General features: G+C 28.4%; 1 protein-coding gene across 9 annotated transcripts in view; it reads left to right on the plus strand.

Moving 5' to 3' along the window:
- Window positions 1-14,116, plus strand: part of pyd (zonula occludens-like protein polychaetoid) — a 487,007-nt gene that overhangs the window by 330,334 nt on the left and 142,557 nt on the right. Inside the window, exon 1 of one of the 9 annotated variants that reach the window (XM_075290594.1) lies at window positions 4,729-6,255. The exons of the other annotated variants lie outside the window; for them this stretch is intronic. Coding sequence (XP_075146709.1) covers window positions 6,181-6,255 — 75 coding nt within the window. The 5' untranslated portion in view covers window positions 4,729-6,180. Of the gene's footprint in view, window positions 1-4,728; window positions 6,256-14,116 lie in introns of those variants that run through there. 9 annotated transcript variants of the gene reach the window in all.

A 14,116-nucleotide genomic window follows, 5' to 3' on the forward strand; every position in this document is an offset into this window, starting at 1 on the left:
CTATGCAATGCCATCTGAATAGATATTCTATACTTACTGTGTCCCCGCTAAAAAATAAAAAAAAAACTGCCACTCTTTCCATCTGACCAATTGCTAATGCTTGATAGATAATCTCAAAAGCCCTACCTTGCCATATATAGTTCCTTGGCTTGTACCTCCAAAATGCATTGGTTTGCATGCATCGAAATGCAGCAGTTATGTACAACAGAAGTCCCATTCAACATGCACTGGGCACTGTGCACACATACATAAACTCAGAGTAGAAATATTTCAGAATTCCAACTGGCAACAACACACGAACCAACAATGACCCAAAAGCCGATCTGAGCTCCTGGTGTTGCATACAAAACAAACACATATTGTGAAATGAATACAAGAACCAGTGAATGTGGTGAAACGTATGGTGGAAATAGGGTTGAGTAAACAAAAACAACTCCCCACATAGCCTTTGGTTTGTAGTTTTGTAGTTGAAAAGTAAACACACCACAAACCACACGAAGTTCTCTCAAATACGGTTGCTTGCAGTTTTGGTAGACTTGAAGGTGTAGAATTTCATAGCGATGATAACGGCGTTGTTATTTACGTAGCGGCCTGTGTACTATTCTACATGTTGCTGAGCCTCAGTTTTAGTTTTGGTTGGCTTTGTTTCTTCACAGTAACCCCATAAAGTTGTTTGTCAACATTTTTGTCGTTTTTTTTTTATTTTGTCCAGTAAGCATATATGACAATTTTATGTGTTGCTAAATAATGTTGGTTGATCGTAGAATTTAAGATTTGTGATTCCTTTAACGTAGGGTAGCGAAATTAGTGGAGTATAAACATAAATGTATGTTTAAAATTCATATTCTATTTAATATCACCAAAATATTTTCAATTAGTTAATTGCACTTGATAACGAAGTCAAATACAAAATTAACTGATACAATTAATTGATATTTTTTTTTGGAAATAATTAGTTTATATAAACAAACTACTCAATGACTCATTAAATTTTGACATAAATCCAAAGAAAAATTAAATTATAGTTACAATCGAAAAATTCATATATATAAAATTAATTTTTTTTCTAAAGGTAAAATAATCTTAAGTAATCATATAAAACTACAAAATCAATATAAAATTTCAAAGTGATCCAATTAAAAACAAGTAAGGAAAGTCTAAAGTCGCACTCAAAACAAAGTGAACTCTCTATTTCACTAAAGCCAATTTAACTTTATTTTAGTTCATAGAAATATTATGTTTGGAGAAAGTTGTCTTTACTCTAATAATTTTTTTGTGTACGTTAGTGAAATTAACTAAACCTGTGGAAAAAATATACTCAAATGAAGCATAAAGATTAACTAAATTTGTGTCTTACACAAAATAGTTCAGAATTTCTTTAAATTTGTATATTTGACCAAAAATGTGTCCTCATGAACTTCGTATGTCACTAAAGATATTCTTGCAATTTTGAACCCCAAGTTTTTTCTTCAAACTACAAAATTTTCTTTAACAAGTGAAAAAAACTTAGTTATGTCTAATAAATTTTCTTGTATTTGTCGAAAAATATTTACTTATTTTTATGACATCGGCGTGATGCCTACGTTTGTAATACTGTTTAGTTAAAATTTTCTACAAATATTCAAAATTTTCTAAAATTAACCGAAAGTTTTCTTCCTGGTGGGTTCACTGTTTTTTCAGTGCGGGCGGGCCGATTATATTATACCCTGCACCACTTTGTAGATCCACATTTTCGATACCATATCAAATCTGTCGAAGGTGTTGGGTGCTATATATAAAGGTTTTTGTTCCCATATACATATATTGACTCGATCTGCATAAAATTTCTTAAACTTCTACAAAATCCATAGGCTTAAAATTTAATTGGGGCGGAACACCATAGAGCATGATTCCAATGTTTATACCTAAATATGGGCAACATTTAAATCTGCACCAATTTTGAGGAAACTTCGTAGAAGTGTATTTATGATTTTTCTGTCGATATATATGTATTAGAAGTATAAGCAAATTGGAGCCATTTTGGGCCATTTTTGCCCAAATCGGAAAACATATATGGAAGCTATATCGAAATCTGAACCGGCTTCTACCAAATTTGACATGCATAGTTACTATGTTAATTCTTCTCCCTGTGCAAAATTTCACGTAACTCAGACTACAACTTTGACCTCTGTGGTCATATGACGCAAAATCGGGCGAAAGATATATATAAAAACTATAACTAAATCTGAACCGATTTCAATAAAATTTGACACCCTGGACTGTAGTAATAATTATTCTCCATTTCCAAAGTTGCAAGCAAAGTAGGGTAAAACTATGGCTTCTTGGCCATGTAAGTCCATATCGGCCAAAAGATATATGGGAGCTATATGTAAATCTGAACCGATTTCAATCAAATTTCGCACACTACACTACACGACTAGGTGTTATGTTTTTGCAAAATTTCAAGCATACCAGGGTAAAACTCTGGCTTCTGGTACCATATAAGTGCATATCGGACGAATGATATATATGGGAGCTATATTTAATTTTGAACCGATTTCTTCCAAAATCAATAGGGTTCTATTCTGACCAAAAACACATATATGTCCCAAGTTTAAATCGCTTGGTCTAAAATTGCGACCTAGATTTTGTTTACAAAAATGTGTTCACAGACAGACGGACATGGCTATATCGACTCAGGGAGCTACCCTGAGCAATATTGCCAAAGATACCATATGTCTATCTCGTCTCCTTCTGGGAGTTGCAAACATATGCACTAACTTATAATACCCTGTTCCACAGTGTGGCGCAGGGTATAAAAATAATTGAAAGTGTCGAAGAATTCAATTCATTTTTTAATCGAGCGTCTTTTTTACTTTTAATTAATTCTGAATGAATGAAAAAAACTTTCTGTGTAGGATTTTATAAAAACAAAATTGTTTTAATATTCACAAACAAAAAACACGAAAAATTATAACATTCATGAAATTGTTTCGTTGGCTCACATTTAAGCACAAATTTTCTTAATCTTACAAAGATATGTCCACCGGCTTAGTGGCGTACGAAGTAAAGACATAGACGAAGCAATTTCATGTCAGAGAATGTTACTTTTTAGTACACCAAAATTACTAATATTTTTTTTTACCGAATATGTTTGTATATAATTTTTTTAATGTGATTATTATTACTATTTATTATAAATTTATTGGTTATTTTATGAATTTTAAATGAAATCAAATTACTCATTTAATTTTAGTTTATTTTCCCTTTTATAAGGGTTGTATACCATATCATTACATACCGTTGTTCTAACGACGCCTTATGTAAATCTCAAAAGGCAAACTTCAATTTAGTGCATTTATCGCAGAATGTAAATTGTTTTTTGGCCAAAAATAATTTTCTTTTTTATTTCGTATTTCGAGACCTCAAGATCTTCTTAAATATTTCAACTACAATTTATTTTTTTGAACTTTTCTTTTTTCCAAATGACTAAATGTTCTTCAATTGGAAAAATAGTCGCGCTATCGATTAAAAAGAATTTATTTATTGCTATCATCGTCGTACTTGTAATATATGAGTTTTCTTAAATAATTCAAAACACAAATAATTCAAAACACAAATTTCTTTCTTGAGATGTTCTAATTTGTTTAGTGTATTATTAAAATATTTAAATGGAATATTACTTTAGGCTGTTTTTTAAAGAATATATACACACAAACATTTTTTTTTCTGATTCAATCACGAAATTAATTGATCCAATTAATTTTTTAATTAAAATGTCTTCAATCACAGAAATGATAGTATCAATTAAAAAATTAATTGACAGTCAATTAAAAAATTAATTGATCCAATTAAATATTTAATTGATACTATTAGTTTGTGTGATTGGTTTTTATTTCAATTAAAAAATTAATTGAATCAATTAAATTTTTAATTGAATATTTTTTAAAACTCAATTAAGATTTTAATTGGAAAAATTTTCGTGAAATTTTTTTCTGTGTACCATATTGTCTCAAACCACCAGATTGCTGTGATTAAAATATATAATAAGCGTGTATTGTCATTATGTCTACTTAGTAATTAGCAGTTGGCAACCCTATCTAAACATTGCAAATTTCACCATTAATCATTTCTACGCTTGACAATTGATTGATCAATGATCTCTTAGTGCCTAATGTAAAAAATCTATCAGTGATGGTGAGAAACAGAGTTTCTCAACATAGGTTAATAGAACCGTTACTGCACTTGTTACACAAACCTCGTAAATTTTTAAGCGCACATACACACACCTCTATCTCTTGTTGGGCCTTTGACAGGTAGAGTCGAGAGCTGCAGACAAGAAAAATAAATGCTGTTTTCTACTGTGCCCTAACTATCTCTCTCTCTACCTGTGTGTAAACGTGAATCCAGTGAGGTGAGTCAGTGAGATTATGTGCATTTTTTGGCCGTCCGTCCGTTTGTCTGTCTATCTGTCCGTCCGTCCGTCCTCTAAGGCTTGTCTGTCTTTTGACAACGATGCGGCCGCTTGTAAGAGTGTTTGTTTTGGTGGGTTTTTATGTTGTAGCCTTTGAGTGGATTTGTTAAGCGGGTTTGTTGTTATGTTGCTGCGCCTCAAAACCTAACTAACTGAGTCTGTTGCTTTGGTTTTGGTTTCTTTCTGGCTAAAATACAAGTCAGCAACCAACAATACAACAAAAATCTGACTCAAAATAAAATCTTATGCGCGTCCATTTCAAAAGCATAAGAGATTTCGTGGCGAGTGGACAAGATTTACGGATCAAAACAGAGAATACCACATAATTGTTGTAGTTGTAGTGATAGATGGAGGGAGAGTTATTCTTAAAAATGCTGGTTACTTGGATTATTAATCGGTTAGCATAGCCAAGCATACATATGAAATAAAAGAATTACACGAAATGAATGTCCAAATTCAGCATCAGTGGCTATTGAAAGCAACATTTTCAACATTCAACTTTGGAATCTGTACTTTTTATGCTCCTGGTATATAAAAAGCAAAACCTTTCGTAGAATATTGTATCCAGTTTTCCTTCAAACCGAGTTTTAAATTCAGATTTCAAAACGATTTATTTGCGCGCTCGTCGGCGTTGTGGTTTTAGTCGGTCGTACGGTCGATCGGTTATACGTGTGCCCTGCTCTTTTCGCTTACTCGTTGTCATTAGTAATTTAACAACAACAATACTCGCGTGTGCCATTTGTTTATAGCGAAACTCCATGAAGCCCACAAAACAAATAAATATTAAAATTGCGGTGTAAAAGCGAAGCGAAGAAAAAGTGAAGAAGAATTCAGAGAAGAATAAATTTATAACAATTTAAATGTTAAGCGTGCCTTCCAGTCATTAGAGTCTAGTGTAGTGTCCCGTATAGAGTTAGAAAATAACTCATAAATTATACAAAAATTGGATTATTAGCTAGCGAAAAAATCATACAATATTTCCTCAAAACATATGTAGTTTTTATTAAATTAATTAACAAACAAAAAACCACCATCATTTACCTTCACGTATCAATCAAATATATGAATAAATTATAATATATACATGGTTAAAATAATACATAATAAATTATCAAAATCTTAAGGTTAAATAAAAATTCACACCTTAATATTATACGAATAATATATGTATCACAAGTGTGGTTTAAATAAAACGTGGTGAATTGGTGAGGTGAACAAAAACAAAACGAAACAACCAACATTCAACATATTTCAATAGTGTATACATATTTATTGTTATTATGCATTTGTTGTTGTTATACCTGCTTCAAAACCTGTTGATGATCGTCCATATAGGGAGAGGGAGAATTTAAAAACTACTCATCATCTCTGTTTACTCATGACTTCGATATCCTCGTGAATTGTACACCACCCAGCATCTATACAAGCATTTGTGAATCATATATTATTTGGTCCTTACTCATTGACTCGGAGAGTGCCGTGGTGAATTTTCTTTTTCTACTAAACCAATTCAACGGCGTTGTTGTTGCTAGACAAGTTTAAACTTTATTAACCCTGTGTATATCAATGGATTATTGAGTTTGGTTGTTATTGTCAGCGTCGTCGTTGTCGTCATAGCTCACAACATGCTTATATTATTTACTCTTAATGCTGTCACAATTGGATTATATTCACCTCTTTCTCCTGTCCACAAATAAATGCCATTCATTGACATTGCTTAACATAAAATGGATATAGCTGGCCCAACTGCGGGAAATCAGATTGCATTGCCTAATAATCATTACCGCCATGATTCGCAACAGGTAAAGAAATACAAGAAATTCCATAAAAAAATTAAATTCTCTTAACCAATATTATAATTTACAGAATTTTAGAAGTTATAATATGTTTTTGCAGACCTTTTCTATAACAGTACTTGACATATTTCAGGCAAAATATCTTAGGAAAATAGGGCTGCGTATACACACAAAAAATTTTTTCTCTGATTCAATCACCAAATTAATTAATCCAATTAATTTTTTAATTGAAATGTCTTCAATCACGAAAATGATAGTATCAATCACAGTTTTAATTGGGCATAGAAAAAATTCTTGATTAAAAAATTAATTGATTTTTTCAGCAAAATTCAATTAATTTTTTAATTGATTCAATTAAAAATTTAATTGATGTTGATTGCAAAACGCAATTAATTTATTAATTAAAAAAGGTAACTATTTTTAATTACTTAGTTAGACTGGCTTAGAGTTTTTATTTGGATTAACAAATGATTGTTTGAAATACATTTTTAATTAAAAAAGTAAAAAAAATTAGCACTTTTTTAACTGAATTAGTCTTCCGAATTTGATTAAAAAGGTAATTGTATCAATTAATTTTTTAATTAAACATTTTAAAAATTTCAATCATTGACTTAATTCACTTAATGTTTCTATCATGATTAAAAAGTTAATTGTATCAATTAATTTATTAATTGAAAAAATTTTCAACTTCAATTAACTTTTTAATTGGAAATATTTTGGTGATATTTTTTTCTGTGTACTGAAAATCTTAAATACCCACCACCATGAACCAAATATTAGGGTTTCCTTTGAAATTTCAGGAGGGCTTGAGGACACTTCCCGAAGATAAATTTAAAGATTTCACCTATGAGGACTATATCAGATTCTGGATTTATAAGAACCATTTTTGTTTGAGTTTTAGAGGAATCATTAACATCTCTTGTAAGTGGGCAAGAAAATTACAAAATAATGTCTTGATTTGAAATCTTAAATCTGTAGAAGTAAAATCTGGAAATTTTACATTGAGTTTCAAGCAATTTTCATGATCAGTGCGCCTTCTACACCCTCAAGAAGTGAAGTCGGTCTATATGGAGGACCGATAAAAACTTAATCCGATACACGTTTTTGTGAGCCTAAAATACCAGAATATTTACAATTTCAGGCGAATGAGATAAAAACTACGGTTTCTAGAAACCCAAGGAGTTAAATCGGGAGATCGTTCTTATGGGGGCTATACTAAAATATGGGTCGATACTCACCGTTTTCGGCATAATTATATTTGAACTCTAGCAACTAGAGACATCGGCCTTGTTTGATTCAAAATATTGTTGTATCGGGTAATTTGTGTAACCCTTTGACTACCGATGTCCATTTGTTCCCCCAGTCTATTTCCCCAGTTAATTTCGATTTTTTTCTCGATGTTATTTTCAAGCAGAGACTTTAATCTAAATAAGCTAAATATTATTTCCATATTGGTGAGCACCAAAAATGCATTTTTATAAAGTCCCGATATAAACCGACCTCCAGATTTGAAGGTAGGTTAGGTATAGTGGCAGCCTCATATCTCAGGCTAAATTAGACTATTTAGTCCGTTGTGATACCATAGTGGTGAACTTCTCTCTTATCACTGAGTGCTGTCGATCCCTAAATTTTACTTCTCGAGTCTTCTGGATAAGCATATTTCATCTGATCCGACTAAAATTTGGTACTAATCACCCAAAACTCGGTCCATATCGGTTCATAACTGTATATCATTTGGGGGCTATAGATAATAATTAACCGATATGGACCAATTAGTTTTGCTAAAAACGAGAAAATTATTTTTCGATTTTCATAATCTGATCTCAAAAATTTAAAATTAAAAATTTTCAAAATTTTCAAAATCAAAAAAAATCTCTTTACATAACCTCACTTAAATCTTTACAAATAAATCCCAGAAAATTTCCCTTTCGTGGAAGCTGTTCGATAAAATCAGTAATAATTTCTTTTGTTATATCAAATGATTTTATGATATGTATTATCAAATTAAAAAAGACTATGAGTATGGCTTGTTACTTGCTTGGCTGCATATTTTCAATTTACTTATTGCCGTTTTTCTAAAAAATTTGTCTTGCTATTTAGCAAACAAGGCATTCACTTCACTTTTAATGGTAACTTTTATTCATTTCACTTGAAAGAAAAATCAAAACATTAGACAGACCATAAACCGGAGAAGCTAGCTACTAGCTTCAAGTATATAACAGACAGACGGATATGGATGAATGGATAGATGGGTGGATAGACGGACAAGCAGGTTTATTATTTGTTGATCACCATCATTTGAAACTGCCTCTCCTCGAAGCAAGCGACCGACCATGCCCAAAAACCGTATAATCTATATCAGCTAAGCATATCATAACCAACTAGTAATTCCAGTACAAGGAAGATCAGATTAATAAATATTCGTATGATTATTACAAGCTTGCCACTGGTATTATGTTACATTATTAAGCTATTATGGTGAAGATAATTTGGGGCTATTGATTTCTGGCATACAAGCATGAATGATATTGTGAGGAAAAAATACGAGATCAATGGAAAAGTCGGAAATAATATAAAATTGTAGAATCAATTTCGATTTGTTGGAATTGGCACGAATTATGGTCTTTAAACGGCCGAAAAAGCCGGGGAAGCTCCGTCTTCAGATGATCGACACTTTGGTATTTTTTTGTGCAAACCTTACTCTTCAAAATGCCCCAGGCATAAAAGTCCAACGAATTTAGATCCGGAAATTTTGATGGCCAGTGAACATAAGACGAGTAATTCCTTTCTAACCCATTTTTGGTCGACGCATGATGAGACCTGTTAGAATATCCATGGGCTGTGAAATGTTTGTCTACCCAGGACTTTTCCAAATAATACGAGCTTGGGCCGTTAATGTTTTGGTAGATTTTGCAAAATATTCCTCTCTACCTTAGAGGTACTTCAAAAATTTTCTATAGAAATAAAATTTTGACAAAATTTTTTATAGAAATAACATTTTGACAAATATTTCTCTATAGAAATAAAATTTTGACAAAATTTTCTATATAGAAATAAAACTTTGACAACATTTTCTGTAGAAATAAAATTTTGACAAAATTTTCTATAGAAATAAAATTTTGACAAAATGTACTATAGAAATAAAATTTTGATCAAATTTACTATAGAAATAAAATTTTGACAAAATTTTCTATAGAAATAAAATTTTGACAAAATTTTCTATAGAAATAAAATTTTGACAAAATTTTCTAAAGAAATAAAATTTTGACAAAATTTTCTATAGAAATAAAATTTTGACAAAACTTTCTATAGAAATAAAGTTTTGACAAAATTGTCTATAGAAATAAAATTTTCTATAGAAATAAAATTTTGACAAATTTATTTCAATAAAAAAAAAAAATTGAAAAAACAATTATTTCTATGAAAAATTTTGAAAAAACTTATTTCTGTAGAAAACTATCTCTAGAAATCAATTTTTTTAAAATTTTTCATAGAAATAATTTTTTTTTCAACATTTTTTATAGAAATAAATTTTTTTTCAAAATTTTTGACAGACATATTTTTTTTCAAAATTTTCTATAGAAATAAAATTTTGACAGAATTTTCTATAAAAATAAAATTTTGACAAAATTTTTTGTAGAAATAAAATTTTGACAATGGTGTGGTGTGGTTTTTAATCGACCTATAGCCGAAACTATGAAAAATAATTCTTAAAGATAAATAAAAAGGTCAACGATAATTATCCAGAAATAGAAATAAAATTTTGACAAAATTTTCTATAGAAATAAAGTTTTGACAAAATTTTCTATAGAAATAAAATTTTGACAAAATTTTCTATAGAAATAAAATTTTGACAAAATTTTCTATAGAAATAAAATTTTGACAAAATTTTCTATAGAAATAAAATTTTGACAAAATTGTATAGAAATAAAATGTTGACAAAATTGTCTATAGAAACAAAATTTTGACAAAATTGTCTATAGAAATAAAATTTTGACAAAATTGTCTACAGAAATAAAATTTTGACAAAATTGTCTATAGAAATAAAATTTTCTATAGAAATAAAATTTTGACAATTTTTCTATAAAAATAAAATTTTGACAAAATATTCTATAGAAATAAAATTTTAACAGAATTGTCTATAGAAATAAAATATTGACAAAATTGTCTATAGAAATAAAATTTTGATAAAATTTTCTATAGAAATAAAATTTTGACAAAATGCTCTACAGAAATACAATTTTGACAAAATTTTCTATAGAAATAAAATTTTGAAAAAAATTTCTATAGAAATTCAATTTTGAAAAAGTTTTCTATAGAAATAAAATTTTGAAAAAATTTTCTATAGAAATAAAATTTTGAAAAAATTTTTCTATAGAAATAAAATTTTGACAAAATTTTCTATAGAAATAAAATTTTGACGAAATTGTCTATAGAAATAAAATTTGGACAAAATTGTCTGTATAGAAATAAAATTTTGACAAAATTTTATATAGTTATAAAAATTTCTATAGAAAAAAATATTGACAAAATTTTCTACAGAAATACAATTTTTGACAAAATTTCCTATATAAATAAAATTTTGACAAAATTTCCTGTAGAAATAAAATTTTGACAAAATTTTCTATAGAAATAAAATTTTGACAAATTTTTCTATAGAAATAAAATTTTGACGAAATTGTCTATAGAAATAAAATTTTGACAAAATTGTCTGTATAGAAATAAAATTTTGACAAAATTTTATATAGTTATAAAAATTTCTATAGAAAAAATATTGACAAAATTTTCTACAGAAATACAATTTTTGACAAAATTTCCTATAGAAATAAAATTTTGACAAAATTTCCTATAGAAATAAAATTTTGACAAAATTTTCTATAGAAATAAAATTTTGACAAATTTTTCTATAGAAATAAAATTTTGACGAAATTGTCTATAGAAATAAAATTTTGACAAAATTGTCTATAGAAATAAAATTTTGATAAAATTGTTTATAGAAATAAAATTTTGACAAAATGTTCTACAGAAATAAAATTTTGACAAAATTTTCTATAGAAATAACATTTTGAAAAAAATTTCAACAGAAATCCAATTTTGAAAAAGTTTCCTATAGAAATAAAATTTTGACATCGAAATAAAATTTTGACAAAATTTTCTATACCCATAAAATTTTGACAAAATTTTCTGTAGAAATAAAATTTTGACAAAATTTTCTATAGAAATAAAATTTTGACAAAATTTTCTATAGAAATAAAATTTTGACGAAATTTTTTATGGAATAAAAATTTTGACAAAATTTTCTATAGAAATAAAATTTTGACAACATTTTCTATAGAAATAAAATTTTGACAAAATTTTCTACAGAAACAGAATTTTGACAAAATTTCCTATAGAAATAAAATTTTGACAAAATTTCCTATAGAAATAAAATTTTGACAAAATTTCCTATAGAAATAAAATTTTGACAAAATTTCCTATAGAAATAAAATTTTGACAAAATTTTCTATAGAAATAAAATTTTGACAAAATTCTCTATAGAAATAAAATTTTGAAAAAAAAAATTCTATAGAAATAAAATTTTGGCAATGCAACATTTTTTGTTTGGTAGGTTTTTGGTAACATTTTCTCCAAATTTTGGTAGATTATTTTTGGCTCGAGTGGTAACCGTGGTTGGTCCCTTTACGCGATATGTTCAACTCATGAGCAAATTTTCGAAATAAAATTTCTATTGAAATAAAATTTTGGCAATGCAACATTTTTTGTTTGGTAGGTTTTTGGTAAAATTTTCTCCAAATTTTGGTAGATTATTTTTGGCTCGAGTGGTAACCGTGGTTGGTCCCTTTACGCGATATGTTCAACTCATGAGCAAATTTTCGACATTGTTCTAATTGTTCGGTGTTCGATAGTAATTCATAAATAATGAGGAAATTTCAGGTTTTTGCTAGAAAGTTATTTTAGTTATTTGCTAAAGTTATTTTAGTTTCAATCTAGACGAACGATTCGTCTCGAGTCGATTTTGTGTTTCATGAACAGGCAGTTTTTCAAATTTAAATGCTTGAAGGCTCCAACGAAAGTCACTTGTGGTTTTCTAGCCAAATATAAAGCAATCACACCATTATGCTTGAATTCCATCACGAATAACTTTATTTCTGAATTCAATAGATCAAAATGCTCTTTTAAAAAAATGTTATATTCGTTTTTGTTTATTCTTATAATTATACCAGATTTTCTACACCAAACTCTAAATACCAAAATACCAAATGAAGGATATACAAACTTGAGCCTGAAGAATCCGACTTCTAAATAGCAAATATGTTACCACAGATCATTATATTTTTTCTAGCATAAAACAGTAGCAATTATTTGACATAAGGAAATTTAAATTCTCATTGTTATTATTTGACATTAAAAAAACACTTTCTATTATTTCACGTTTGTTTGTGTTGTTTTTAGGAAAAAAATGACTGAATAGGAACTTTAAAGAAGCATTTATAGTTTGTACCTTTCCATCATTGGAAAACGATGACTTTTATGATTGATAGTAAAATAATCCAAAAGAGAGATGAAGGTGAAAACAATGCACATACAAAAAGGCATTAAAAACATTAAAGGAGCCAAGTGTTTGACCATAAAAAGTTAATGAAAAAAGACAGCAAACAAAAGATGTCAATTGCGTGAATTGCATATTTCATACCAAAAACTAAGAGGTTCATTATATGGTTGTCTATAAAAGGGAAAACTACTTGAAGAAAATCAAACTAACCCCAAACAACTCAAGCAAATAAAGGTAAGACCAATGACCAAGCAAACGATGACCATGGACAATGAATTTACTTTTAATTTCCATTTACTTGAAAAACAAAACTTTAGAGTTGGCTCTGCTAGGTTGACATTAGATTGTCAAAAATTTTCATTAATATTGTTTGGTATTATGAAAAATTTTTGTGAAAAAAAGAAAGTAACAATATTTTTAATTGAGTATTAAAAAAAACAAATCAATTTTCTTTTTAATTTCTGGTCTAGACCAGACTTGTTCATTCGATCACTTTTTATCGATGGCTTTTTATAGTGATGCGATTGTAAAACAAGTTCCCCAGCCTACCTACTATACACTACATATGATGAGTATACATATCTTTCGATAAATTCATTTACAATTTTCAATTTTATTTTCACAAAATCTCTATGGGCAATCAGTCAATCAACAAACCTCGGTCATCGACTTAATTTAATGAAAATGGTTGCAGTGAAATTTCCCCATTTGCCATACTATGCTGTAAGTGATAATAAAATTTTTGATATTTATGACTTTGCTTGTTTTTCTTAAACATTTTTATTTACCATAGAAAAAAAATCTTTATAGCAACTGGGCATAATATATACTCATAAAATTTTTATTAAAATTTCTTAACCAATGACATGGGGCCTCGTTTTCAAACAGGTGGAAAATTTTGTTTCCAAACAAAAATTTTAATGGCAAAATATTTACAGTTATATTGCATTTATCAAAAAAAAAAAAAAAGAATAGTCGTTTAGTATTTTGGGAACTGTAAAATAATTGTAGTGATGAAAAGGTCTTTGCCCATAAATAATACGATTACAACCAAAATGTTAGTTTTCACCGACCACACAAAAAAAGATTCCTTATTTTTAGACTATCCCTCTTGTTCTAGTTTACGAATTCTCAAAATGCCAAATTTTTAATTGCCAAAAACTCATCAACCGATACGTCTTTTGCCATGAAATTTTTACAAATTAAATTCCTTGTCCATTGAAACAGATACATTTCTCTGATTTAAAGTTGTTTCCTTATCCAAAAGTAGATAAACTTTTCAATAAAACCGTTTTGTCCTTATAGTTATGAGAT

Source organism: Haematobia irritans, chromosome 1 (genome assembly GCF_050003625.1).
Source record: "Haematobia irritans isolate KBUSLIRL chromosome 1, ASM5000362v1, whole genome shotgun sequence".
Classification (NCBI taxonomy): Eukaryota; Metazoa; Arthropoda; class Insecta; order Diptera; family Muscidae; genus Haematobia; species Haematobia irritans.